The 25,606-nt window shown below is 48.1% G+C and overlaps 1 protein-coding gene across 1 annotated transcript in view; it reads right to left on the bottom strand.

Moving 5' to 3' along the window:
- Nucleotides 1–584: 584 nt before the first annotated feature.
- Nucleotides 585–25,606, bottom strand: part of LOC122557106 (nuclear receptor subfamily 0 group B member 1-like) — a 28,776-nt gene continuing 3,754 nt past the window's right edge. Inside the window, exon 2 of the mRNA XM_043704425.2 lies at nucleotides 585–1,000. Within this exon, the coding sequence (XP_043560360.1) occupies nucleotides 759–1,000 (242 nt within the window). The 3' untranslated portion in view covers nucleotides 585–758. The remainder of the gene's footprint in view (nucleotides 1,001–25,606) is intronic.

Genomic DNA, 25,606 nt, shown 5'->3' with positions numbered 1-25,606 from the left:
TTTCGATTTCCATTTTTGAGGGCAGGGGATGGTCAGCCCACATTCTAAAAATTGCCTGGGCCTTGCACTCTTGTCAAAGGGGAGGGAGCAGTGGGAATAGGAGGGGGGACCAAGGTGGTTATAGGGCTGGTGGAGAATTGTTTGCCTGTCTCTTCCAGCCAACCTCACATTTGTGATTCCCATCCTTGGATTAAAATCGGGGTTACTGTGTCTGAATTAGCAAGTGTTTTCCAGTTCTAACAGCCCATAACTTGGTTTAAAATATTCTCTGCTGTTGTCCTGGATTAGTGGGCCTAGCCATTCTTTGGTGCGCAGTCAGTCTTCAAGTGCTAAACAGATGGCTCAGCCTCCAATACGGTGGAAATGCTGCATGCTCTCATTACATGCGTCATATTAATGAGACAGAGATGGCTCACGTCCTTAACCTCAAATGGACATTCCATCTCTCATTAAATGAGGCCATGCTATGTCTGCCGAGACTCCTGCTGCCTATTTTGGATGGCCAGGCAAGTGTGAACAAATTCCTAGGCCATCATATTTCAAACAAACACACACCAAAGGTAAATATCTTATATACTTTAATGAATCCATTTGTCTTTCAGATAATGCAGGTTAGGGATATAATTCAGGCATAATCATAAACACTTAAACATTTAGAAAACACATTTGTAACAAATAAGTTAGCATGTCAAATAGAAAGAAAAGCTCAACTGTCTTGTTTATGGTTTACACGTTGTGGTATGCACAGCAATGTGTGGCTAACTCGTATACAACATTTCCATCAGCAAGGCATTCATTTGCACGTTCCCGATGAGTGGTCGAAAAAAGAGTTGTGTGATGACCGGTGCGTTGATGCTCTTCAAGGACATCAGTGCAAGTAGTATCTGGCTGAAACGGCTTGTGTCCCGAGGGTGGGCAGAGTGGATGTATTCAGTGAGGGCTCGCTGAGCTTCCTGCTGCAGATACAAGGTGTACTGGGGAGCATGTAGCCCTGATATATCTGCAGAACAAAAACAAAACACACACATACACACACCAAAATAAGTTAGAGTAATTGATCAGAGAGAATAATTGTGCTACATTTGTAGCATCCTGAAAAATATTGTCAGAAATGCAGCAGCCCGATTTGAGCACGGCAAGCTCCCAGGTGCGGTAATTGGAATTTGGATCCTCAGCTTCAATCATAATTAGTTGCAGCACAGAGAGACACATTGCAGTGTTCCTGCTTTAGGGTTCCAACTGCTCACAGGGGCATGTCTCAGCCTATTTCGATTACACTATTCAGTTTGTTATGAACATTGGTTTTGAAGGACATGGAAGCAGAATTAATCCTTTTTTGTAAAACTCCACCATTGCACTTTTAAACAATTCATTCATAGGATATGCGCATCACTGGCTACGCTAGTATTTATTGTGACCTGAATTGCCCTAGTGAACGTAATGGTGAGTCTCCTTCCTGAGTCACTGCAGTCCGTGTGCTAAAGGTCGAACCACAATGTTGTTCCTGAGGGCAGTTCCAAGATTTTGACCCAGTGACACTGTAGGAACGGTGATATGTTGCCAAGTGAGTGGCTTGGAACTTGCAGGTGATGGTGTTTATATGTAACTGCTGGCAGATGGTAAAGGTTGTGAGTTTGCAAGGTGTGACTAAAGGAGTATCGGAGTGTTGTGGATCTTGTAGATTGTGCGCACTGCTTCTACTGTACATTGGTAATGGAGGGAGTGAATGTCAATTTTTAGATGCTGTGCCAATCAAACAGGCTGCTTTGACCTGGATGGTACCAAAATTCCTGAGTGTTGTTGGAGCTGCACCCATCCAGGCAAATTGGCAGTATTCCATCACACTCCTGATTGTGTCTTGTAAATGATGGACAGAGTTTGAGGAGTCAGGAGGTGAACAACTCACTGTCAAGTTCCCAGCCTCTGAGCCAATCTTGTATTTATATTGCTGGTAACTGATAAATGATCCTCACAGGATGTAGATAATGGGTGGTTCACGTAATGCCATTGAATCTCTAGGGCCAATGGCTACCCTCTCTCTCGGTGGCGATAGTTATTACCTGACACTGATGTGATGAGAACGTTACATCAACCCAAGTCTAAATGTTATCCAGATGTTGCTGCTTCGGTACTTGAAGAAGTGTGAATTGTGTTGAGCATTGTGCAATTGTCAGTGAACATCCTGGTTCTGAGCGTAAGATGGAGGGAAAGTCATTAATAGAGCAGTTGAAGGTGGCTGAGCCTAGGACACTCACACATACATTGATGTGAAACGCAGTGGAATCCATCTTGGCAAAGCAATTAGCATGTGAGCGTCAGAGGCTGAGGAGTGACCTTATAGAGGTTTATAAAACCAAGAGGGGCATGGATAGGATAAATTGGCAAAGCCTTTTCCCTGGGGTGGGGAAGTCCAGAACTAGAGGGCATAGGTTTAGGGTGAGAGGGGAAAGATCTAAAGAGTCCTAAGGGGGCAACTATTTCACACAGAGGATGGTACGTGTATGGAATGAGCTGCCAGAGGAAGTGGTGGAGGCTGGTACAATTGCAACATTTAAAAGGCATTGGGATGGGTATATGAATAGGAAGGATTTGGAGGGATATGGGCCGGGTGCTGGCAGGTGGGACTAGATTGGGTTGGGATATCTTGTCGGCATGGACGGGTTGGACAGAAGGGTCTGTTTCCATGCTGTACATCTCTATGCCTCTATGACTCTAACTAGCCTATACAAAGTAGGGAGATCAGGCATATGAATTAATGCCATGCTGATTTGACACTAATTCTGGCATTTTTTAAAACCATTTTCAGCTCCACACTCCTGTCAAGTTCCTTCTTAAATTTTTAACAGGTGACCCTATGATCGATAGCAGAAATAATCCCCATTGGGGCAATTTAAAGGAATCTACTTAGAGGTGAAGTTCTGATTGATTTGTTCTACTAATACCACAATTCTACTCATTTTAGGTTTTCCAGGGTTGATTTAACTTTTATTAAGATAAAACACTGGCAGCTGCAGAAAGGTATTTCATTAATTTCAAGACTAATGCACAAACTAATTGCTCCCAAGACTTGGGCTCACTGAAATGCACCAAGGTGGAGAGAATGAACAGAAGATAGACAGAGCAGGACAAGCTGCTGGAAGAGGGAAGAGGAGAAAGGGTCTACGCCTTTCCGGAGTGTAAAGACCTCGAGTCCCAGATGGTCTGTATTGTCAATACCTCGCTAATATCTGCCAGTTGCTGCAGTTATCATTTTATACTCAGAGCAAGGCAAAGACTGCATTGTCAGTTGCTATGAAGGTGGCAATAGTATTGAGCTTTTGCCTATTTGTTTGCTTCTAGCATGGTGCTTGAGATGTTTGCATTATTTGCTAATGATCCATTCACTGTTGCACAATGGAAATTCTCAGAGATGATATCTTTTCCTTTTTCCAGAGATCTACTGGTGGAGTGAGCTTCAGTAGGATTGCAGGTTCCTCATGCTTGAGGTTGCTATTGGCTTATGTTGTCTGTATTACAACCAACACAGAAAACGGCTAACCTGCTAGGTCATCACTGCAGTTAGCAATCACGCACACACTTGGATTTGATTTATTGTTGTTGTCGCATGTACTGAGATACAGTGAAAAGTGTTGTTTTGCATGCTATACAGGCTGATGGTATCATACAAAGTGCATCAGGGTAGCAGAACAGAGTGCAGAATACAGTGTTACAGCCACAGAGAAGATGCAGAGAGAAAGGTCAGAATTAACATTTGAGAATTCTGTTCAAAAGTCTGATAACAGCAGGGAAGAAACTGGTTTTGGGTCTACTTTTCAAACTTTTATACCTTGAGCATGAAGGAAGAGTGTATAACTGGGTTGGGAGGGGTCTTTGATTATGCTGATTGCTCTCCCAGTGCAGTACAGCTGGAGTCAAGGATAGATGAAAGGCTGGTTTGTGGACTGGGCTGTGTTCACTCTGTAGTTTCTTGTGGTCTTGCGAAGACCAGTTGCCAAATTGCATGTATATACGTAGCAAGTATATACTGAAAGCTGTGTTGGCTGACAAAATGTGATGAAGTAGAGCAATGGGTTGCGCGTGTGCTGCCCGAGGGAAGTCCTACAGTTCATGGGGTTAGGGATTTGGGGTTGGTCTGACTCCTGCTATATCATCTCAACTTCATGTGGAACAGCCCTCACCACCAACAAGCAGGAGCAAACCTGGAAGGAGTTCTGACCGGTCCTAGCATGAGGCTCTGCTGAGTTCTTCCAGTTGCAGAAGGGATACCGTAGATTGGCTGGGTCCAGGGTGAGGAACAATGAACTGGCTCCATTTCTTTATTCATCTGCCCTTTTGCTCGGTTGCAACAAAATTAATTTTAAAAGTCCCCCACTGTGGATACCTTACTCCTGAAAGAAATGAATTGATGTTTTGAAAGGAGCCAATTTCTTCAGAAGTCTTTCTTGAGTTAACAAAGGGGTGAGTTTATTTGTTGTTAACTATGGGAAGAAAAATCATGAAACACGCATGGAATAGAAATAAGAAACGATTGCCACAAAAGATAGAAGTTGAGAGATATATGGTTCAGCCTCTGGGTCATTCATGAAGATTAGATAGTGGAACATTAATAATTGAGCAGACCATTTTGGGACTGTTGCCGGGTGAGTTGAAATTAATTTGCTCTGTTTTTTTTTCAATGGTGGTTAGCTGGCAGAACTCAGAGCAGGAACTTCCTTCCTTTGTCCTGTTTCCTTTTGACTGGTTTCGAGCAAACCCAGTGACAGAGAAAGCCATTTCCCTGCAACATAGGGTTAACGACTGTGTGATTCTTCGTCAGTGAACTATGTGTACAATGGCCTGATACAGTGCAAACCACAGCAGAATCAGGTGAGTTTACAGGCTCGAAATGGGGTGACGATACATGGCCTTGAAGGATGGCATTGAGCAGACAAAAGGTTAATCTTCTGTCTGCAACATCTAAGGCAAAGCAGCAGCAGAGTGAGCTGTTGAGCAGATTACAGTAGCAACACTGACAGAATGCAGGGGTAAGAAGATGAATACTCTTAATCTCAAAAAGTTTAATGCTCCACCGTGTCACCAGCTTAGCACCTGAACAATCATAGTAATTAAATTGGATTATTTAATTCAACTAAATAGCTGAACGGCTCTGACTCCTTCATGCTCTTTTGATAACAGTAACAAAACCATGGTAACAGGAGCAATCGGAGCTGGAATGAGTTTCCACTGCAAATTTCAGACTGATGGTTGACAGTGCTTTCTTGCAATGGAAACCGAGACACCACACATTACATCATGGTTGGGTCGACAAGTGTTGGAGTTCACCACCAAACCCAGTATTGGTAATTATGAACTAGCTAGAAGCTCTGCACAAATTTATACACCACCTTTATACCAGAGTATTCCATGGTACCAGAGTGCTTTTTGTTTTTTTTTGTCTATTCACGAGATGAGGGCATCACTGACTAGGTCAGCATTTATTGCCTCATGGGCAGTTAGGCGTCAACTACATTACTGTGTGTCTGGAGTCACATGTAGTCCATACCAGGTAAGGATGGCAGTTTCCTCCCCTAAAGGACATTAGAGAACCAGATGGTTTCTTTTCCTGACAATTCACAATGGTTTTGTGGTCATCATTAGACTCTTAATTCCAGAGTTTTGAATTCCATTTCCACCATCTTCCATGGTAGGATTTGAACCCGGGTTCCCAGAACATTTCCTGGGTCTCTAGATTAACAGTCCAGAGATAATGCCTCTCGACCTCCCTGTCCATCCCATTGTGCGCACCCATGGATCTTTTACTACAGTCTGCCTCATCAAAACTCTCATCAGAGTCACTGCAGGAGAACTCCTGTGTGAGCATATCCTCAAACATGCTGATATCTGCACTAACCTTGCCTTCTGACCTAGCTATACTTCTTTTTTTTTGAATGTGCCCATTGTCTCAGCACATGCAGATTCCAGCAAAGTATGTCCCTCTAAGATTTGTACAACATCAGAATGGGCAGTGCTGCCTGTGCACCTGTAATCACCCGATAGTGCACCTTCGACATTGTGCAATTCCTGAGTTCCTCCATTGCTTGGCCAAATTGCATCTCGAAAGGAACAGGGATAAAGTTATGGTGAGGGCAAGAATCAAATGGGGGGAGGGGTAAATAAGAGCGGCCACATCTGTAAATCATCAGAGACTGTCCGATGAGGAAGTGGAGTGTGAGACGTAGCATGAGGTATGAGGATAAAGCCATCTTCAATAGTTTCAGCCCTTCCTCTGGCCATGCCCTCAGCAATGTCGATTCTGATTATGGCTGGCACCATTTCCTCCATGGAGTTTGGAACAGGAAGCTATGTCTGTCACCCCCTACAGCTCTTTCCTACTGCCTCTGGCCGTGCCTCACCTCCTCGTGCAAAACCGAGAGGGACATGTGCCACTGAATCTGGTGCACCTTGTTTGGCTCGTGTGGCTATCCTGGTTGCATAGCTTGTGTGTGACAGTGAGGTGGGGCGGGGCATGTAAGTAGCTGAGAGAGACTACTGAAAGATGAGTATGTGTGGGGTGTGCTGGGTTGAGTAGTGTATGGTTCTAGCCATGCGAGCGGATATGACATTTGAAGGTCCATCCATTGGCCTTGCCCATACGTGTGAATCTGGTGCTGCACTGGATCCCAGTGCTTCAAGCTCTGAGCTTGCCATCCATTGGCTCTCTGCTCCCACTGCCTTTTCGGAGGGTGCTGTGCAGATTCATGAGTTTGATGTGAGTGCAAGTAAAAGAACACTAAGTGATTAGGTCGTGATAAATCTTCAACTGACAACGCACCCCAGAGTTTAAAAGATGTGTCTGCAGAGATACAGAGATATGATCTTCCAAACTTTCTTAGATTCTAGAACTGTTTCTCAAATTGAATAGAAGGAAACAAACATAACTGATCTGTTTAATACATAAGCAAAAATGCAAAAGAGGACTTACAAGCCAGTTAGCTGGAATTTAATTTCCAGCCTCAGTAAAATGGTGACCCTAGCAACCCATTTCGGAAAAACCTCATCTGGCTCACTAATGCATTCTTTTGGGAGAGAATGCATTAGTCTAGCCAACGTGTGACAGCAGAGGCCACAGCATTGCCCTTACTCTGAACTGTCACTCAGTTCAAACAGCAACATCTACGTTGCTTGAGAGAATGAAGAGGAGATCAGAAATGTTGTGCATTCAATTAGGCAACATAGAAGAAATTACAAATCAAAATTTGAATTAATAGATTAGAACCAAATCAGCAGACAAGAAATGTAGCTGTAGATAATCGAGGACCGAAAGCTTTAGTGTTTGGCCTCAGCTATTTACAATCTCAGTCAGATAAAGAGTCTGAACGTAATCTGTTCAATTTAGCTGAAGATATAAAGGTTAGGTGAGAAAGTAAGTGATGCAGAGTCATGTAGACAGATTGGCTGAGTAGGCAAGAATATGGCAGATGGAATGCAATATGGAGAAATTAGAAAAATGCAAAAAAAAAGAGAGATTGGTAAATATTTACATTCAGAAGTACCTGGGTGTCCTTGTTGGATGAATTACAGAGAACTGATAAGCAGATACAGCCTGCCATTAGGAAGGCAAAGGTTATATTAGCTAAAAAGGCACGCAACTAAAAAAAATGTAACTACAATTATGCAGGACATTGAGGAAGTCACATTAGTGTATTGTGTATACTTTTGGTTCCCTTCCTTAAGGATGTACACACATGTCCTAGAGAGAACACAACAACTATTCACTAGATTGGTTTCTAGGATGTAAGGATTATTCTATGAGAGAGATTGATTAAATTAAGCCTATAAAACCCTAGAGTTTGGAAGGTTGAGCGTTCACGTATTTGAACATATGAAATTATTGAGGGGCTTGTCAGGGTCGCTGCTGAGAAAATGAACCCCCTTGCTGGGGAATCTAAAACACAGGATTACCATCTTAGAATAATGGCCACTTAGTACTGAGGTGAGGAACTAATTCTCCACTAAAGAGTTCTGAATCTTTCAAATTTTCTGATCCAGACAGACAGCTGTAGAAGCTTAGTGTAAAGGGGGCCAGATTCCCTCAAAATGTTTTAAGAAGTAGCCCAGACTTTAACTTTTCTTATTTTAAAGGCAGATGTGAAATGGGTATTCCAGGTGTGATGCAGCTGGTCAAACCACTGGGCTTTAAGCAAAGCAGAACGTAGTTCAATGCAGCAGTTGACACACAAGCAAATGAAAACAGAATTTAGAATAACCCAACTCATCATAACAACTTAACTAAAAAGCTGTTCCAATTCCTGGAATATCCCATAAACACACCCCTTGGCAAAAGGCAAATTCAAACTCAGGTTCTTGCAGGCAGGAGCCATTTCAGAGAGAAAGCCAGCCAGGAACTATCTGCTAAAGCTTGGAACCTTTCTCCTCTGCAGCAGCTTCTGACTGCCTGCTAAAAACTAACCCAAACTAGAAAGAAGACCGTTAACTGGGAGAACTGATCACATCCCTGTCATTGTTTAAACTAGGCTCATGCCCAGACATTTCGTCACCTCTGCCTTTACGACCTCTCTTTAAAAAAAACAAGGACAAAATAACCTTTTTAAAGGAGCAGCATCGTCACACCTAGTCATTGTGCATATTCAAGACAGAGGCCAATAGGGTTTTGAGTTTTAGAGCATCATAGAATCATAGAACGATTATGACACAGAAGGTGACCATTCTGTCCATCAGGACCTATGGGATTATGGTCAGCATGGATTGGTTGGACTGAAGTATCTGTTTCTGGGCTATGTGACTCTGTAAGTCTGTGCTCTTTCAAAGAAAGGTCCCTTTCATTGTTTTTTCACTATAGCCTTGCAACTATTTTCCCATCAGGTGTTTATCCAACTCTGAAGCTACAATTTAATACACCTCCATTATACTCCCAGGCAGTGTATTCCAGATCCAAAAACCCATCATGTTAGAACATTTCCCTCAAGCGGCATTTGGTTTTGTTAGAAAACAATAGAATGATAGCTGTTATGCAACCTTCAATGTTAACACCTTGCTTACGGTTGGGTTAATTTTCTGCCACTCTCATCATTTCATAACTGAGTCTAAGGGTTTTACTTGGCTGACAATGAGAGAGGAAAATGATGGTGAGGCTTAATGAGAGAGGTTCTTGTCTTGAACAAAATGCACTTTATTTCACAACATGGCAGTCCTTGGGTTGCGAATGGGTTCCAACCTTTGGATCCATAAAATTACACCCTCGTTTGGATCATGATCATGAGATGGATGTTTGCAAATCAAAAAGTACAGCTGAACAAATTAATTTAGTGAGATAGGCAATGTTATTGAGACCAACAGGAGATCTCAGGGTATAGGTCTGTTTACGACAGCAGAGCAGACTGGAAATCAAGTCCCAACACTTCATGAGATGTAAATGTAAATCTCTTGTCTATCATCAAAATAATCAATTTGTTTCTCTTTATTGCAGTTATCTAAAAAAAAAGACTTTAAACTGGTATCTTTAATAAACTCAAAAATAAGTTTGTTTATTAAAACCCAACTTATTTCTTAAGCATGTAGTAAAATGGATTATTACCTAATCTACTATGTAGACTTAAGTTCTATGCCCTCAATCCCAGGCGCACGCACATTCATACTCAGAAAGAATGAGATGATATAGAAGTGCAATTATAATTGGAAATACAAGGGAAAACCCTGTTCAAGAGCCAAAACTAAAATGGTAGAATGAAAGTCCTGCTCATAGTTTCTTTGGTCACCTTTGACAAAATCATGCTGCTATCAGCCATTGTGTAATGGATTAGTCTAGATTCACATTACTGAGATAACTCTCTTAATCACTGTGTTTTTATGTGTGCATGAGTAGTCGTATGTGGTTGCATCTGTGTGTGTGGGTTTGTCTGTGTTGGTGTGTCTGTGTGGGTGTGTCTGTGTGGGTGCGTCTGTGTGGGTGTCCCTGTGCAGGTGTGGGTGTCTCTATGCAGGTCTGGGTGTGTCTGTGTGGGTGTGCGTGTGGCTGTGTGGGTGTGGGTTTGTCTGTGCAGGTGGGTCTGTGCAGGTCTGGGTGTGTCTGTGTGGGTGTGTCTGTGTAGGTGTGGGTGTCTGTGTGTGTGTGGGTGTGTATGTGTGGATGTGTCAATGCATGTGGGTGTCTCTGTGCAGGTGTGGGTGTCTCTGTGTGGGTGTGGGTGTGTCTGTGTGTGTCTGTGCGGGTGTGTCCATGTGGGTGTGTCTGCATGGATGTGTCTGTGCAGGTGTGGCTGGGTCAGTGCGGAGGTGTCTGTGTGGGTGTGTCTGTGCAGGTGTGTCTGTGTGGGCGTGTCTGTGCAGGTGTGGGTGTTTCTATTTGGGTGCGTCTATGTGGGTGTGTCTGTGTGGGTGTTTCTGTGTGGATGTGTCTGTGTGGGTGTGGGTGTGTCTGTGTGGGTGTGTCTGTCTGGGTTTGTCTGTGCAGGTGAGGGCGTGTCTGTGTGGGTGTGTCTGTGTGGGTGTGTCTGTGCAGGTGTGGGTGTGCCTGCGTGGGTGTGTCTGTGCAGGTGTGTCTGTGTGGGCGTGTCTGTGCAGGTGTGTCTGTGTGGGCGTGTCTGTGCAGGTGTGGGTGTTTCTATTTGGGTGCGTCTATGTGGGTGTGTCTGTGTGGGTGTTTCTGTGTGGGTGTGTCTGTGTGGGTGTGGGTGTGTCTGTGTGGGTGTGTCTGTCTGGGTTTGTCTGTGCAGGTGAGGGCGTGTCTGTGTGGGTGTGTCTGTGTGGGTGTGTCTGTGCAGGTGTGGGTGTGCCTGCGTGGGTGTGTCTGTGCAGTTGTGGGTGGCTCTGTGCGGGTGTGGGTGTGTCTGTGCATGTGTAGGTACGGGTGTGCCAGTGTGGGTGTATGTGTGGGTGTGTCTGTGCATGTGTGGGTGTGGATGTGTCTGTGTGGGTGTGTCTGTGCATGTGTGGGTGTGGATGTGTCTGTGTGGGTGTACGCGTGGGTGTATCTGTTCATGTGTGGGTGTGTCTGTGCATGTGTGGGTGTGGGTGTGTCTGTGTGTGTGTCTGTGCATGTGTGTGTGTGGGTGTGTCTGTGTGGGGGTGTGTGCATGGTGGGTGTGGGTGTGTCTATGTGGGTGTGTCTGTGTGGGTGTGTCTGTGCATGTATGGGTGTGTCTGTGTGGGCATGGGTTTGGATGTGTCTGTGTGTGTGTATCTGTGCAGGTGTGGGTGTGGGTGTGTCTGTGTGGATGTTCGTGTGGGTGTGACTGTGCATGTGTGGGTGTGGGTGTGTCTGTGTGGGTGTGCCTATGCATGTGTGGCTGTGGGTGTGACTGTGTGAATGTGTCTGTGCAGGTGTGGGTGTGTCTGTGTGAATGCGTCTGTGCAGGTGTGGGTGTGTCTGTGTGGGTGTGCCTATGCATGTGTGGCTGTGGGTGTGACTGTGTGAATGTGTCTATGCAGGTGTGGGTGTGTCTGTGTGAATGCGTCTGTGCAGGTGTGGGTGTGTCTCTGTGGGTGTGCCTATGCATGTGTGGCTGTGGGTGTGTCTGTGTGAATGCGTCTGTGCAGGTGTGGGTGTGTCTCTGTGGGTGTGCCTGTGCATGTGTGGGTGTGGGTGTGACTGTGTGAATGTGTCTATGCAGGTGTGGGTGTGTCTATGTGAATGCGTCTGTGCAGGTGTGCGTGTGTCAATGCATGTGTGGGTGTGGGTGTGTCTGTGTGGGTGTACGTGTTGGTGCGTCTGTGCATGTGTGGGTGTGGGCGAGTCTGTGTGGGTGTGTCTGTGCATGTGTGGCTGTGGGTGAGTCTGTGTGTGTGTACGTGTGGGTGTTTCTGTGCATATGTGGGTGTGGGTGTGTCTATGTGGGTGTACGTGTGGGTGTGACTGTGCATGTGTGGGTGCATCTGTGTGGGTGTGGGTGTGACTGTGTGAATGTGTCTGTGCAGGTGTGGGTGTGGATGTGTCTGTTTGAATGCCTCTGTGCAGGTGTGGGTGTGTCTTTGTGGGTGTGTCTGTGCAGGTGTGTGTATGTCTGTGTGGGTGTGTCTGTGCATGTGTACATGTGGGTGTATCTGTGCATGTGTGGGTATGGGTGTGTCGGTATGGGTGTATGTGTGGGTATGTCTGTGCACGTGTGGGTGTGGATGTGTCTGTGTGGGTGTACGTGCAGGTGTGTCTGTGCAGGTGTGGATCTGGATGTGTCCGTATGGCCATATGTGTGGGTGTGTCTGTGCATGTGTGGGTGTGTGGGTGTGTCTGTGTGGGTGTGTCTGTGTGAATGTGTCTGTGTGGGAGTGGGTGTGTCTGTGTGGGTGTGTCTGTGCGGGTGTGTCTGTGCGGGTGTGTCTGTGCATGTGTGGGTGTGGGTGTGTCTGTGTGGGTGTACGTGTTGGTCTGTCTGTGCATGTGTGGGTATTGGTGTGTCTGTGTGGGTGTACGCGTGGGTGTGTCTGTGTGAATGTGTCTGTGTGGGTGTGGGTGTGCCTGTGTGGGTGTGTCTGTGCGGGTGTGTCTGTGCGGGTGTGTCTGTGCAGGTGTGGGTGTATGTGTGTCTGTGTGGGCATCGGTGTGGATGTGTCTGTGTGTGTATCTGTGCATGTGTCTGTGTGGGTGTACGTGTTGGTGTGTCTGTGCATGTGTGGGTGTGGGTGTGTCTGTGTGGGTGTGTCTGTGCATGTGTGGGTGTGGATGTGTCTGTATGGGTGTACGCGTGGGTGTGTCTGTTCATGTGTGGGTGTGGGTGTGTCTGTGTGTGTGTCTGTGCAGGTGTGTGTGTGGGTGTGTCTGTGTGGGGGTGTGTGCATGGTGGGTGTGGGTGTGTCTATGTGGGTGTGTCTGTGTGGGTGTACGCGTGGGTGTGTCTGTTCATGTGTGGGTGTGTCTGTGCATGTGTGGGTGTGGGTGTGTCTGTGTGTGTGTCTGTGCATGTGTGGGTGTGGGTGTGTCTGTGTGGGGGTCTGTGCATGTGTGGGTGTGAATGTGTGGGCATGCGTGTGGATGTGTCTGTGTGTGTATCTGTGCAGGTGTGGGTGTGGGTGTGTCTGTGTGGGTGTTCGTGTGGGTGTGAATGTGCATGTGTGGGCGTGGGTGTGTCTGTGTGGGTGTGCCTATGCATGTGTGGCTGTGGGTGTGACTGTGTGAATGTGTCTGTGCAGGTGTGGGTGTGTCTGTGTCACTGTGCATGTGTGGGTGTGGGTGTGTCTGTGTGGGTGTGCCTGTGCATGTGTGGTTGTGGGTGTGACTGTGTGAATGTGTCTATGCAGGTGTGGGTGTGTCTGTGTGAATGCGTCTGTGCAGGTGTGGGGGTGTCAATGCATGTGTGGGTGTGGGTGTGTCTGTGTGGGTGTACGTGTTGGTGCATCTGTGCATGTGTGGATGTTGGTGTGTCTGTGTGGGTGTGTCTGTGCATGTGTGGGAGTTGGCATGTCTGTGTGGGTGTGTCTGTGCATGTGTGGGTGTGGGTGAGTCTGTGTGTGTGTACGTGTGGGTGTTTTTATGCATGTGTGGGTGCGTCTGTGTGGGTGTGGGTGTGACTGTATGAATGTGTCTGTGCAGGTGTAGGTGTGGATGTGCCTGTTTGAATGCCTCTGTGCAGGTGTGGGTGTGTCTTTCTGGGTATGTCTGTGCAGGTGTACATGTGGGTGTATCTGTGCATGTGTGGGTATGGGTGTGTCGGTATGGGTGTATGTGTGGGTGTGTCTGTGCACGTGTGGGTGTGGATGTGTCTGTGTGGGTGTACGTGCAGGTGTGTTTGTGCAGGTGTGGATCTGGATGTGTCCGTATGGGCATATGTGTGAGTGTGTCTGTGCATGTGTGGGTGTGTGGGTGTGTCTGTGTGGGTGTGTCTGTGTGAATGTGTCTGTGTGGGTGTGTCTGTGTGGGTGTGTCTGTGCGGGTGTGTCTGTGCATGTGTGGGTGTGGGTGTGTCTGTGTGGGTGTACGTGTTGGTCTGTCTGTGCATGTGTGGGTGTTGGTGTGTCTGTGTGGGTGTGTCTGTGCATGTGTGGGTGTGGGTGTGTCTGTGTGGGTGTGTCTGTGTGAATGTGTCTGTGTGGGTGTGGGTGTGTCCGTGTGGGTGTGTCTGTGCGGGTGTGTCTGTGCATGTGTGGGTGTGGGTGTGTCTGTGTGGGTGTACGTGTTGGTCTGTCTGTGCATGTGTGGGTGTTGGTGTGTCTGTGTGGGTGTGTCTGTGCATGTGTGGGTGTGGGTGTGTCTGTGTGGGCATGGGTGTGGATATGTCTGTGTGTGTATTTGTGCATGTGTCTGTGTGGGTGTACGTGTTGGTGTGTCTGTGTGGGTGTGTCTATGCAGGTGTGGGTGTGTCTGTGTGGGTGTGGGTATGTCTGTGTGGGTGTGTCTGTGTAGGTGTGTCTGTGCATGTGTGGGTGTGTCTGTGTGGGTCTGGGTGTGTCTGTGTGGGAGTGCCTGTGTGCGTGTGTCTGTGCAGGTGTGGGTGTGTTTGTGTGGGTGTGCCTGTGTGGGTGTGGGTGTGTCTGTGTGGGTGTGGGTATGTCTGTATGGGTGTGTCTATGTCTGTGTGGGTGTGTCTGTGCAGGTGTACGTGTGGGTTTGGGTATGTCTCTGTGTGGGTGTGGGTGTGTCTGTGTGGGTGTGCCTGTGTGTGTGTGCCTGTGCAGTTGTGGGTGGGTCTGTGTGGGTGTGTCTGTGTGGGTGTGTCTGTGTGGGTGTGGGTGTGGATGTGTGGGTGTGCCTGTGTGCGTGTGTCTGTGTGCGTGTGTCTGTGCAGGTGTGGGTGTGTCTGTGTGAATGCGTCTGTACAGGTGCGGGTATGTCTGTGTGGGTGTGGGTGTTGGTATGTGTCTGTGTGGGTGTACGTGTAGGTGTGTCTGTGCATGTGTGGGTGTGTCTGGGTGTGGGTGTTGGTGTGTCTTTGGGTATGTCTGTGCAGGTGTGGGTGTGGGTATGTCTGTGTGGGTGTGTCTGTGTGGGAGTGTCTGTGCATGTGTGGGTGTGGGTGTGCCTGTGTGGGTGTGGGTGTGTCTGTGTGGGTGTGGATAAGTCTGTGTGGGTGTGTCTGTGTGGGTGTGTCTGTGCAGGTGTGGGTGTGTTTGTGTGGGTGTGCCTGTGTGGGTGTGCCTGTGTGGGTGTGGGTATGTCTGTGTGGGTGTGTCTGTGTGGGTGTGGGTGTGCCTGTATGCGTGTGTCTGTGCAGGTGTGGGTGTGCCTGTGTGGGTGTGTCTGTGTGGGTGTGGGTGTGGATGTGTGGGTGTGCCTGTATGCGTGTGTCTGTGCAGGTGTGAGTGTGTCTGTGTGGGTGTGGGTGTGTCTGTGTGGGTGTGTCTGTGTGGGTGTATCTCTTCAGGTGTGTGTGTGTCTGCAGGGGTGTGCATGTGTGGGTGTTGGTGTGTCTGTGTGGGTGTATCTGTGCATGTGTCGGTGTGGGTTGTCTGTGTGGGTGTACGTGTGGGTGTGTCTGCGCATGTGTGGGTGTGGGTGTGTCTGTGTGGGCATGTGTGTGGATGTGTCTGTGTGTGTATCTGTGCATGTGTGGGTGTGGGTGTGTGAGTGTGCCTGTGTGCATGTGTCTGTGCAGGTGTGGGTGTGTCTGTGTGAGTGTGCCTGTGTGGGTGTGTCTGGGTGTGGGTGTGGGTGTGTCTTTGGGTATGTCTGTGCAGGTGTGGGTGTGTCTGTGTGGGTGTGGGTATGTCTGTGTGGATGTGTCTGTGTGGGAGTGTCTGTGCATGTGTGGGTGTGGGTGTGTCTGTGTGGGTGTGGGTGTGGGTGTGTGGGTGTGTCTGTGTGGGAGTGTCTGTGCATGTGTGGGTGTGTCTGTGTGGGTGTGCCTGTGTGGGTGTGGGTGTGTCTGTGTGGGTGTGTCTGTGCAGGTGTGGGTGTGTCTGTGTGGGTGTGCCTGTGTGGGTGTGGGTGTGTCTGTGTGGGTGTGGGTATGTCTGTGTGGGTGTGTCTGTGTGGGTGTGTCTGTGTGGGTGTGGGTGTGGATGTGTGGGTGTGCCTGTATGCGTGTGTCTGTGCAGGTGTGAGTGTGTCTGTGTGGGTGTGGATGTGTCTGTGTGGGTGTGTCTATGTGGGTGTATCTCTTCAGGTGTGTGTGTGTCTGCGTGGGTGTGCATGTGCAGGTTCGGGTGCGTCTGTGTGGGTGTGTCTATGTGTGTGTGTCTGTGTGGGTGTACCTCTGCAGGTGTGGGTGAGTCTGCATGGGTGTGCCTGTGCAGGTGTGGGTGTGTCTGTACGGGTGTGTCTGTGCAGGTGTGGGTGTGTCTGTGTGGGTGTCTCTGTGCAGGTGTGGGTATGTCTGTTTGGGTGTGTCTGTGCAGGTGTGGATGTATCTGCATGGGTGTGCCTGTGCAGGTGTGGGTGTGTCTGTGCAGATGTGTCTGTGTCTGTGCAGGTGTGGGTGTGAGTGTGTCTGTGCAGGTGTGGGTGTGTCTGTGTGAATGCGCCTGTACAGGTGTGGGTATATCTGTGTGGGTATGTCTATGCATGTGTGCGTGTGTCTGTGCATGTGTGGGTGTTGGTGTGTCTGTGTGGGTGTACGTGTTGGTGTGTCTGTGCATGTGTGGGTGTGGGTGTGACTGTGTGGGTGTATGTGTTGGTGAGTCTGTGCATGTGTGGGTGTGGGTGTGTCTGTGTTGGTGTGTCTGTGCATGTGTGGGTGTTGGTGTGTCTGTGTGGGTGTATCTGTGCATGTGTGGGTGTGGGTGTGTCTGTGTGGGTGTACGTGTGGGTGTGGGTGTGCCTGTGTGGGTGTGGGTGTGTCTGTGTGGGTGTGTCTGTGCATGTGTGGGTGTTGGTGTGTCTGTGTGGGTGAGTCTGTGCATGTGTGGGTGTGGGTGTGTCTGTGTGCGTGTGTCTGTGCATGTGTGGGTGTTGGTGTGTCTGTGTGGGTGTATCTGTGCATGTGTGGGTGTGGGTGTGGGTGTGCCTGTGTGCTTGTGTCTGTGCAGGTGTGGGTGTGTCTATGTGGGTGTGCCTGTGTGGGTGTGTTTGGGTGCAGGTGTACGTGTGGGTATGACTGTGTGGGTGTGTCTGTGCCTGTGTGGGTGTGTCGTGTGGGTGTGCCTGAGTGGGTGTGTCTGTGTGGGTGTGGGTGTGAATGTGCGGGTGTGTCTGTGTGCGTGTGTCTGTGCAGGTGTGGGTGTGTCTGTGTGGGTCTGGGTGTGTCTGTGTGGGTGTATCTCTGCAGGTGTGTGTGTGTCTGCATGGGTGTGCCTGTGCAGGTCTGGGCGTCTCTTTGCAGGTATGGGTGGGTCTGTGTGGGTTTGTCTGTGCAGGTGTGGGTGTGTCTGTGTGTGTGTCTGTGTGGGTGTACGTCTGCAGGTGTGGGTGTGTCTGCAAGGGTGTGCCTGTGCAGGTGTGGGTATGCCTGTGTGGGCATCTCTTTGCAGGTGTGGGTGGGTCTGTGTGGGTTTGTCTGTGCAGGTGTGGGTGTGTCTGTGTTGGTGTGTCTGTGCAGGTGTGGATGTGTCTGCATGGGTGTGCCTGTGCAGGTGTGGGTGTCTCTGTGCAGGTGCGGGTGTTCCTGTGTGGGTGTGCCTGTGCATGTGTGGGTGTGGGTGTGTCTAGGTGGGCATGTGTGTGGATGTGTCTGTGTGTGTATCTGTGCATGTGTGGGTGTGGGTGTGTGTGGGTGTGCCTGTGTGCATGTGCCTGTGCAGGTGTGGGTGTGTCTGTGTGGGTGTGCCTGTGTGGGTGTGTCTGGGTGTGGGTGTGGGTGTGTCTTTGGGTATGTCTGTGCAGGTGTGGGTGTGTCTGTGTGGGTGTGGGTATGTCTGTGTGGATGTGTCTGTGTGGGAGTGTCTGTGCATGTGTGGGTGTGGGTGTGTCTGTGTGGGTGTGGGTGTGCGTGTGCGGGTGTGTCTGTGTGGGAGTGTCTGTGCATGTGTGAGTGTGGGTGTGTCTGTGTGGGTGTGCCTGTGTGGGTATGGGTGTGTCTGTGTAGGTGTGTCTGTGCAGGTGTGGGTGTGTCTGTGTGGGTGTGGTTGTGGGTGTGTCTGTGTGGATGTGGGTATGTCTGTGTGGGTGTGTCTGTGTGGGTGTGTCTGTGTGCGTGTGTCTGTGCAGGTGTGGGTGTGGATGTGTGGGTGTGCCTGTATGCGTGTGTCTGTGCAGGTGTGAGTGTGTCTGTGTGGGTGTGGGTGTGTCTGTGTGGGTGTGTCTATGTGGGTGTATCTCTTCAGGTGTGTGTGTGTCTGCGTGGGTGTGCCTGTGCAGGTTCGGGTGTGTCTGTGTGGGTGTGTCTATGTGTGTGTGTCTGTGTGGGTGTACCTCTGCAGGTGTGGGTGAGTCTGCATGGGTGTGCCTGTGCAGGTGTGGGTGTGTCTGCACGGGTATGTCTGTGCAGGTGTGGGTGTGCCTGTGTGGGTGTCTCTGTGCAGGTGTGGGTATGTCTGTTTGGGTGTGTCTGTGCAGGTGTGGGTGTGTCTGTGCAGATGTGTCTGTGTCTGTGCAGGTGTGGGTGTGTCTGTGTGAATGCGCCTGTACAGGTGTGGGTATATCTGTGTGGGTATGTCTGTGCATGTGTGGGTGTGGGTGTGTCTGTGCATGTGTGGGTGTTGGTGTGTCTGTATGGGTGTACGTGTTGGTGTGTCTGTGCATGTGTGGGTGTGGGTGTGACTGTGTGGGTGTACGTGTTGGTGAGTCTGTGCATGTGTGGGTGTGGGTGTGTCTGTGTGGGTGTGTCTGTGCATGTGTGGGTGTTGGTGTGTCTGTGTGGGTGTATCTGTGCATGTGTGGGTGTGGGAGTGCCTGTGTGGGTGTGGGTGTGTCTGTGTGGGTGTGTCTGTGCATGTGTGGGTGTTGGTGTGTCTGTGTGGGTGAGTCTGTGCATGTGTGGGTGTGGGTGTGTCTGTGTGGATGTGTCTGTGCATGTGTGGGTGTTGGTGTGTCTGTGTGGGTGTGTCTGTGCATGTGTGGGTGTGCATGTGTGGTTGTGTCTGCAGATGTGGGTGTGTCTATGTGGGTGTGCCTGTGTGGGTGTGTTTGGGTGTGGGTGTGGGCATGTCTTTGGGTGTGTCTGTGCAGGTGTGGGTGTGGGTATGACTGTGTGGGTGTGTCTGTGTGGGTGTGTCTGTGCATGTGTGGGTGTGGGTGTGTCTGTGTGGGTGTGCCTGTGTGCGTGTGTCTGCGCAGATGTGGGTGTGTCTGTGTGGGTGTGCCTGTGTGGGTGTGGGTGTGTCTGTCTGGGTGTGGGTATGTCTGTGTGGGTGTGTTTGTGCAGGTGTACGTGTGGGTGTGGGTGTGTCTGTGTGGGTGTGCCTGTGTGCGTGTGTCTGTGCAGGTGTGGGTGTGTCGTGTGGGTGTGCCTGTGTGGCTGTGGGTGTGAATGTGCGGGTGTCTGTGTGCGTGTGTCTGTGCAGGTGTGGGTGTGTCTGTGTGGGTCTGGGTGTGTCTGTGTGGGTGTATCTCTGCAGGTGTGTGTGTGTCTGCATGGGTGTGCCTGTGCAGGTCTGGGCGTCTCTTTGCAGGTATGGGTGGGTCTGTGTGGGTTTGTCTGTGCAGGTGTGGGTGTGTCTGTGTGTGTGTCTGTGTGGGTGTACGTCTGCAGGTGTGGGTGTGTCTGCAAGGGTGTGCCTGTGCAGGTGTGGGTATGCCTGTGTAGGCATCTCTTTGCAGGTGTGGGTGGGTCTGTGTGGGTTTGTCTGTGCATGTGTCTGTGTGTCTGTGTGGGTGTGTCTGTGCAGGTGTGGGTGTGTCTCTGCAGGTGTGGATGTGTCTGCATGGGTGTGCCTGTGCAGGTGTGGGTGTGTCTGTGCAGGTGTGGATGTGTCTGTGCAGATGTGGCTGTGTCTTTGCAGGTATGGGTGTGTCTGTGTGGGTGTGTCTGTGCAGGTGTGCGTGTGTCTGTGTGGATGTGTCTGTGTGGGTGTACATGTGGGCATGTCTGTGTGGGCGTGTCTGTGTGGGTGTACATGTGGGTGTGTCTGTGCATGTGTGTGTGTGGGTGTGTCTGTGTGGGTGTGTCTGTGCATGTGTGGGTGTAGGTGTGTTTGTGTGGCTGTGTCTCTGCATGTATGGGTGTTGGTGTGCATGTGTGGGTGTACGTGTGGGTATGTCTGTGCATGTGTGTCTGTGGGTGTGTCTGTGTGGGTGTGTCTGTGCATGTGTAGGTGTGTCTGTGTGGGTGCGTCTGTGTGAGTGTGCCTGTGAAGGTGTGGGTGTGTCTGTGCAGGTGTGTGTGTGTCTGTGTGGGTGTGTCTGTGCGGGTTTGTCTGTGCAGGTGAGGGTGTGTCTGTGCAGGTGTGGGTGTGTCTGTGTAGGTGTGTTTGTGCTGGTGGGGGTGTGTCTGTGTGGGCGTGTTTGTGTGGGTGTGTCTGTGTGGGTGAGTCTGTGCAGGTGTGGGTCTGTCTGTGTGGGTGAGTCTGTGTCCTGCAGGTGTGGGTGTGCCTGTGTAGCTGTGTGTCTGTGGGTGTAGGTGTGTCTGTGTGGGTGTGTCTGTGCAGGTGAGGGTGTGCCTGTGTGGGTGTGTTTGTGCTGGTGGGGGTGTGTCTGTGTGAGCGTGTTTGTGTGGGTGTGTCTGTGTGGGTGTGTCTGTGCAGGTGTGGGTGTGAGTGTGTCTGTGCAGATGTGGCTGTGTCTGTGTGGATGAGTCTGTGCGGGTGTGTCTGTGCAGGTGTGGGTGTAGCTGTGCATGTGTGGGTGTGCATGTGTCTGTGTGGGTGCACGTGTGGGTGTGTCTGTGCATTTGTGGGTGTGGGTGTGTCTGTGTGCGTGTGTCTGTGCATGTGTGGGTGGGGGGGTGGGCGTGTCCGTGTGGGTGTACGTGTGGGTGTGTCTGTGTATGTGTGGGTGTTGGTGTGGGTGTATGTGTGGGTGTGTCTGTGCATGTGTGGGTGTGGTGTGGGTGTGTCTGTGTGGGTGTAGGTATGGGAGTGTCTGTGCATGTGTGGGTGTGGGTGTGCCTGTGTGGATGTGTCTGTGCATGCATGGATGTGGGTGTGTCTATGCATGTGTGGGTGTGTCTGTGTGGATGTATCTGTGCATGTGTAGGTGTGGGAGTGTCTGTATGGGTGTGTCTGTTTGGGTGTGTCTGTGTGGGTGTGTCTGTGCATGTGTGCGTGTGGGTGTGTCTGTTTGGGTGTGTCTGTGCATGCGTGGATGTGGGTGTGTCTGTGCAAGTATGGGTGTGGGTGTGTCTGTGTGAGTGTGTCTGTGCATGTATGGGTGTGGGTGTATCTGTGTGGGTGTGTCTGTGTGGGTGTGGGTGTACATGTGGGTGTGTCTGTGAATGTGTGGGTGTGGGTGTGTCTGTGTGGGTGTACATGTTGGTCTGTCTGTGCATGTGTGGGTGTGGGTGTGTCTGTGTGGGTATGTCTGTGCATGTGTGGGTGTGCTTATTATCATTCCACAGGATTCTATAATATTTGCCTCCTCCCTGCAAATCCTTATCATAATATCAGATTGTATGGAGCAAAATGCAGTGTAAAACATTAACTCTTTCAGAAACATTATTTATAGAGTACCTCCCATCTCACCCCTGCCACCAGGTTCTTTTTCCCATTGTTAGCTTTCTACATTTAGGTGAATAGCTAAATTTACGACGACCCCATCTCCTCTAAATCTCTGACTTCACAAATTCAAGTGGTCTAGAGGTTTCACTATTTTCCCCAAGTTTGTTCTCTTTGCTTTGGCATCTTTATAGGTACTTGACTTGAGGAATGATTACCTTAATTGACCTTGTGAAATCTACAAATCATGGTATTACTCATTGGGTTAATCTTAACCAATTATTTGTGAATGATTGTTCCAAAAAGGGAAAAGTTTTCTGCCCTGACTATGTACAACTCCTTCAGCTATAAAAATAAGATAGACCACTGATGGTTTATTGACTCATTCCTTTCAGGTCCCTTATCAAATCTGTTATCCTTGACCATACTGCACCAACTGTCATGCCCACTGTTGTCTCTTGTATTAGCAGTTTGCAGCTCTGGCTAACACTATTCCTTCTTACATACATTACACACATAATCCCATGGACTGAACTGCAGTCACCCTCTTTGCCAGATTGAGAGTTGCAAGTTTATACATAAGCCTAAGTTGGTCAGATCACTGATCTCCCTTCAGAATGCATTAGATATCTTTTCTTATGCTGACAATTCTATGGTATTAACATCTTTTACTGCTTTGTAACTGTGTCTTACTTTGACAAACTTCTGAAAGTGGCCCATAATCTTCCAAATGTAACATTTTTTAAAAATAGATGCATACTGCAATTAAGTTAAACCAGCTGGCAAATGTTTTGCTGCACTTTGGCAATGACCATTCAAAACTTAAGGCAGGTTTGTGTTTGTGAAGCTTCCTTCTTCCATAGCATTGATATTGACTCCTAGTAGCTGCTGTCTAACCTACCCCTTTTGTTGGTGTTTTGCATTTGTCTGTAACGTAATGCATTTGTTGCTGTTCACTGATAAGGTTGGCCTTCTCCCCTCAGGATTTCTCTGTTATTCCTCCTGCTTTCTGTTTCCAGCAGGATCTGAATTGCTTTCTTCAAAGTTAAATCTTCTTTGGACTGTAATAAATCTGACAAAGATTCATCAAATATTTGTCAGACAATTCTGTCTTTTATAAATTCTTTACAAAACGTCGCAGACACAGTTTTCCTTTAATCTGTAGGGAATGTATTTATGGATACTGCTGTGTACTGAACTTTTCAGTTATTTCTTGCTCTTTCAAGAACTTTATTTTAAATATATCCTCACTTTGCAATCAAAATAGAGGTTTCCTACTTTTTCATGGGCAAAATCGAGGTTGAATATGAATATAAGAGCATATGAAATAGGAGCAGAAATAAACCATTTGGCTTCTCAAACCTGCTTTATTGATCAATAAAATGTTGGCTGATCTGTTTGTGTTTCAAGTTTCACATTCTCATGTAACTCTGATAATCCATGATTCATCTGCTGAGCAAGAATCTATCCATCTCAGTTTTAAAGAAAATCAGCTTCATCATCTTCTAAGGCAGAGAGTCCCAAAGTCACACAAATTGCTGAGAGCAAAAAAAAAAGCCTTATCTTTGTCATTTCCCACCCTCTGCAGAGCTATAGGGAGAGGCTGAACAGGCTGGGGCTTTTTTCCCTGGAGTGTCGGAGGCTGAGGGGTGACCTTATAGAGGTTTACAAAATTATGAGGGTAATGGATAGGATAAATAGACAAAGTCTTTTCCCTGGGGTCGGGGAGTCCAGAACTAGAGGGCATAGGTTTAGGGTGAGAGGGGAAAGATATAAAAGAGACCTAATGGGCAACTTTTTCACGCAGAGGGTGGTACGTGTATGGAATGAGCTGCCAGAGGAAGTGGTGGAGGCTGGTACAATTATAACATTTTAAAGGCATTTGGATGGGTATATGAATCGGAAGGGTTTGGAGGGATATGGGCCGGGTGCTGGCAGGTGGGACTATATTGAGTTGGGATATCTGGTCGGCATGGACGGGTTGGACTGAAGTGTCTGTTTTCATGTTGTACATCTCTATGACTCTATTTCTTTTGTGGGCAAATTAGATAATTTTCCACTTTTCAAAGCCCAATAAAGAATAATGTATGCTTTTCCATAGCATACCCAAATAAAGCCTGTTGTTTTTGATCTTAATATAATCTTGCTGCCTGAACCGTGATTTTAATTATGGATCTCCATTCTTATAGCATCTTCAATAGTCTCCTTACCTTTTTTCAGTTAGACTCTGTTTACACTTTTAGATGGTATCTTTGCCACCTATTTTTTCCTTTGCAACATCAGCAGTGCTGCAGTTTAAACTGCATCAGTGCTACTTAATTTCCCTTCTGTAGCCATGCCCTGTTGTGAGCTTATTGTGAGCTGCGCCTTCTGACCCTCTCTCAGGCTGTTAATTTCAGAACCATTACTTTATACAACAATCACAGCACAGGAAGAGGACAATTGGCCCTTCAACTCCATGGCAACCCACTACAAGAATAATGTAGTAAGCACCACTCTCCCAACTTTTCCCCACAACTCTACAATTCTTTTCTTTTCAGATGCTTATCTATGAGAACGTTGACTGAACCTGTCTCCATCATACTTTCAGGCAGTATGTTGCAGACCTGAACTACACTCTGTATAAAAATGCATGTCTTCATGTCAATGTCTTTCTGCCATTATTACATCTCTATGACTCTGGTTAGCCCCCTCCTGATTTTGGACTCCTCGACCAAGAGAAAAAAACTTTCTCCTATAAAGAGAAAAAATGCCATTTCTCCCAACTATTCTGGAAACTAAAATCTCTAAACTTTCAGAAAACTCTTATACTGCTTTTCTGCAGCCTCTCAATCCTTCGTGTCCTTCCTGAGGTGTATGGCCTAGAATTGTACACAGTATTCCAGGTGAGTATTTAGTGAAGTTGCATTATAGCTTCCTTGCCTTAGTAGTCAATGCTCTTATTTAGTAAGCCAGGAATCTCATATGCCTTTTCAACCACTTTTCAGCCTGCCCACTCCTTGGTGTTTCTGCACTACCTTGCTGCACTACCTTAATCATCATTAGATTATCTTGGCTTCCTTTTTCCTCCTATCAAATAATGTAACTTCACATTTTTCTGTGTTTGTTGGTATCCATCAAATACATTCCACCAGCCTCTCTGCATACTTTTGAAGTCTATGATAGCTCCCCCACTCCCACCCCTCCACCCCCACACAATGGTTCATCACATTTCCAAGTCATTTTAAATCCCCTGCAAAATCTGGAATTTAGTATTGATCAAGAAAAGCATTAATCCTAGTACCAACACCTGGACAGCACCATTGTATGTATACCTACCCCCAATCCCAAAGTAACCATTTGCAACTACGATTCTTTTTCTGACTACTCATCTAACTTTGTATTCAAACTGTGTTTAATTCCAGGATCATTAACTCTACTGATAAGTCTACTATGTGCCGCATAATCAAATGTCTTCTGGAAGGTTGTGTTGACCACAACAACTGCATTACACTCATTCCCTTTCACTGTTCCCTCATTAAATGACTTAAATCAGGAAATCGAGGGACATAAGAAGAACAGCGGGAGGTGGGATTTATGTGAAAGATCAGCTATGTTCTTGCTGAGTGTTAGACCAGTCCCAAAGGACCAAATGGCTCATTTCAGCTCCTTTTTTCACATTTCCACATTCAACTGTCTTTCTCATGTTACTTTCACATGTCTCCGAGCTCCAGTCCCAGGCACCATGCACCTCCCCTTCAAGCTGTGCAGGTTTGCCCTACTTAGAAGCTGCACGTACCAATGGTTGCTCCCCAGTGATGCAGCCTGCTTCACGATATGGCTGCACATAGAAACCATGTAAATGATCAAACAGTAGCATGCTGCCGTTATTACATTTAATGGGTATGGATTAATCATGCATTATGACATTTCAATGTCTACTTTCATGGACTGTGCAATTTTAGGCATCTGCACTTTCAAGTCGTCATATTCTTGCCTGTTAGTCCACCAAGGGTGCTTTATGAAATGAATAACAGCATTTTCTTCAGAGCTGATCTCCATCGGTTAGACACATATAGAATTATTTATTTCTGACTTTAGCAGGGAGCTGAAATAACAGCTAAAAGTGATCTCGCCCTGGCTTGACAGACTAGCCTCTCGGACATTTAACAGCCATCAGCTCTCTGGTACCCATTGGGAATAGTGCTCATTACTGGAACGGCATCAAGTCACA

This window comes from Chiloscyllium plagiosum, unplaced genomic scaffold (assembly GCF_037043375.1).
Source record: "Chiloscyllium plagiosum isolate Xiang-an unplaced genomic scaffold, Cpla_swu_hap1 HiC_scaffold_11, whole genome shotgun sequence".
NCBI classification, from domain to species: Eukaryota; Metazoa; Chordata; class Chondrichthyes; order Orectolobiformes; family Hemiscylliidae; genus Chiloscyllium; species Chiloscyllium plagiosum.
The sequence above is the reverse complement of the archived record's forward strand: the minus strand, read 5'-3'. Positions and strand labels throughout refer to the sequence as shown.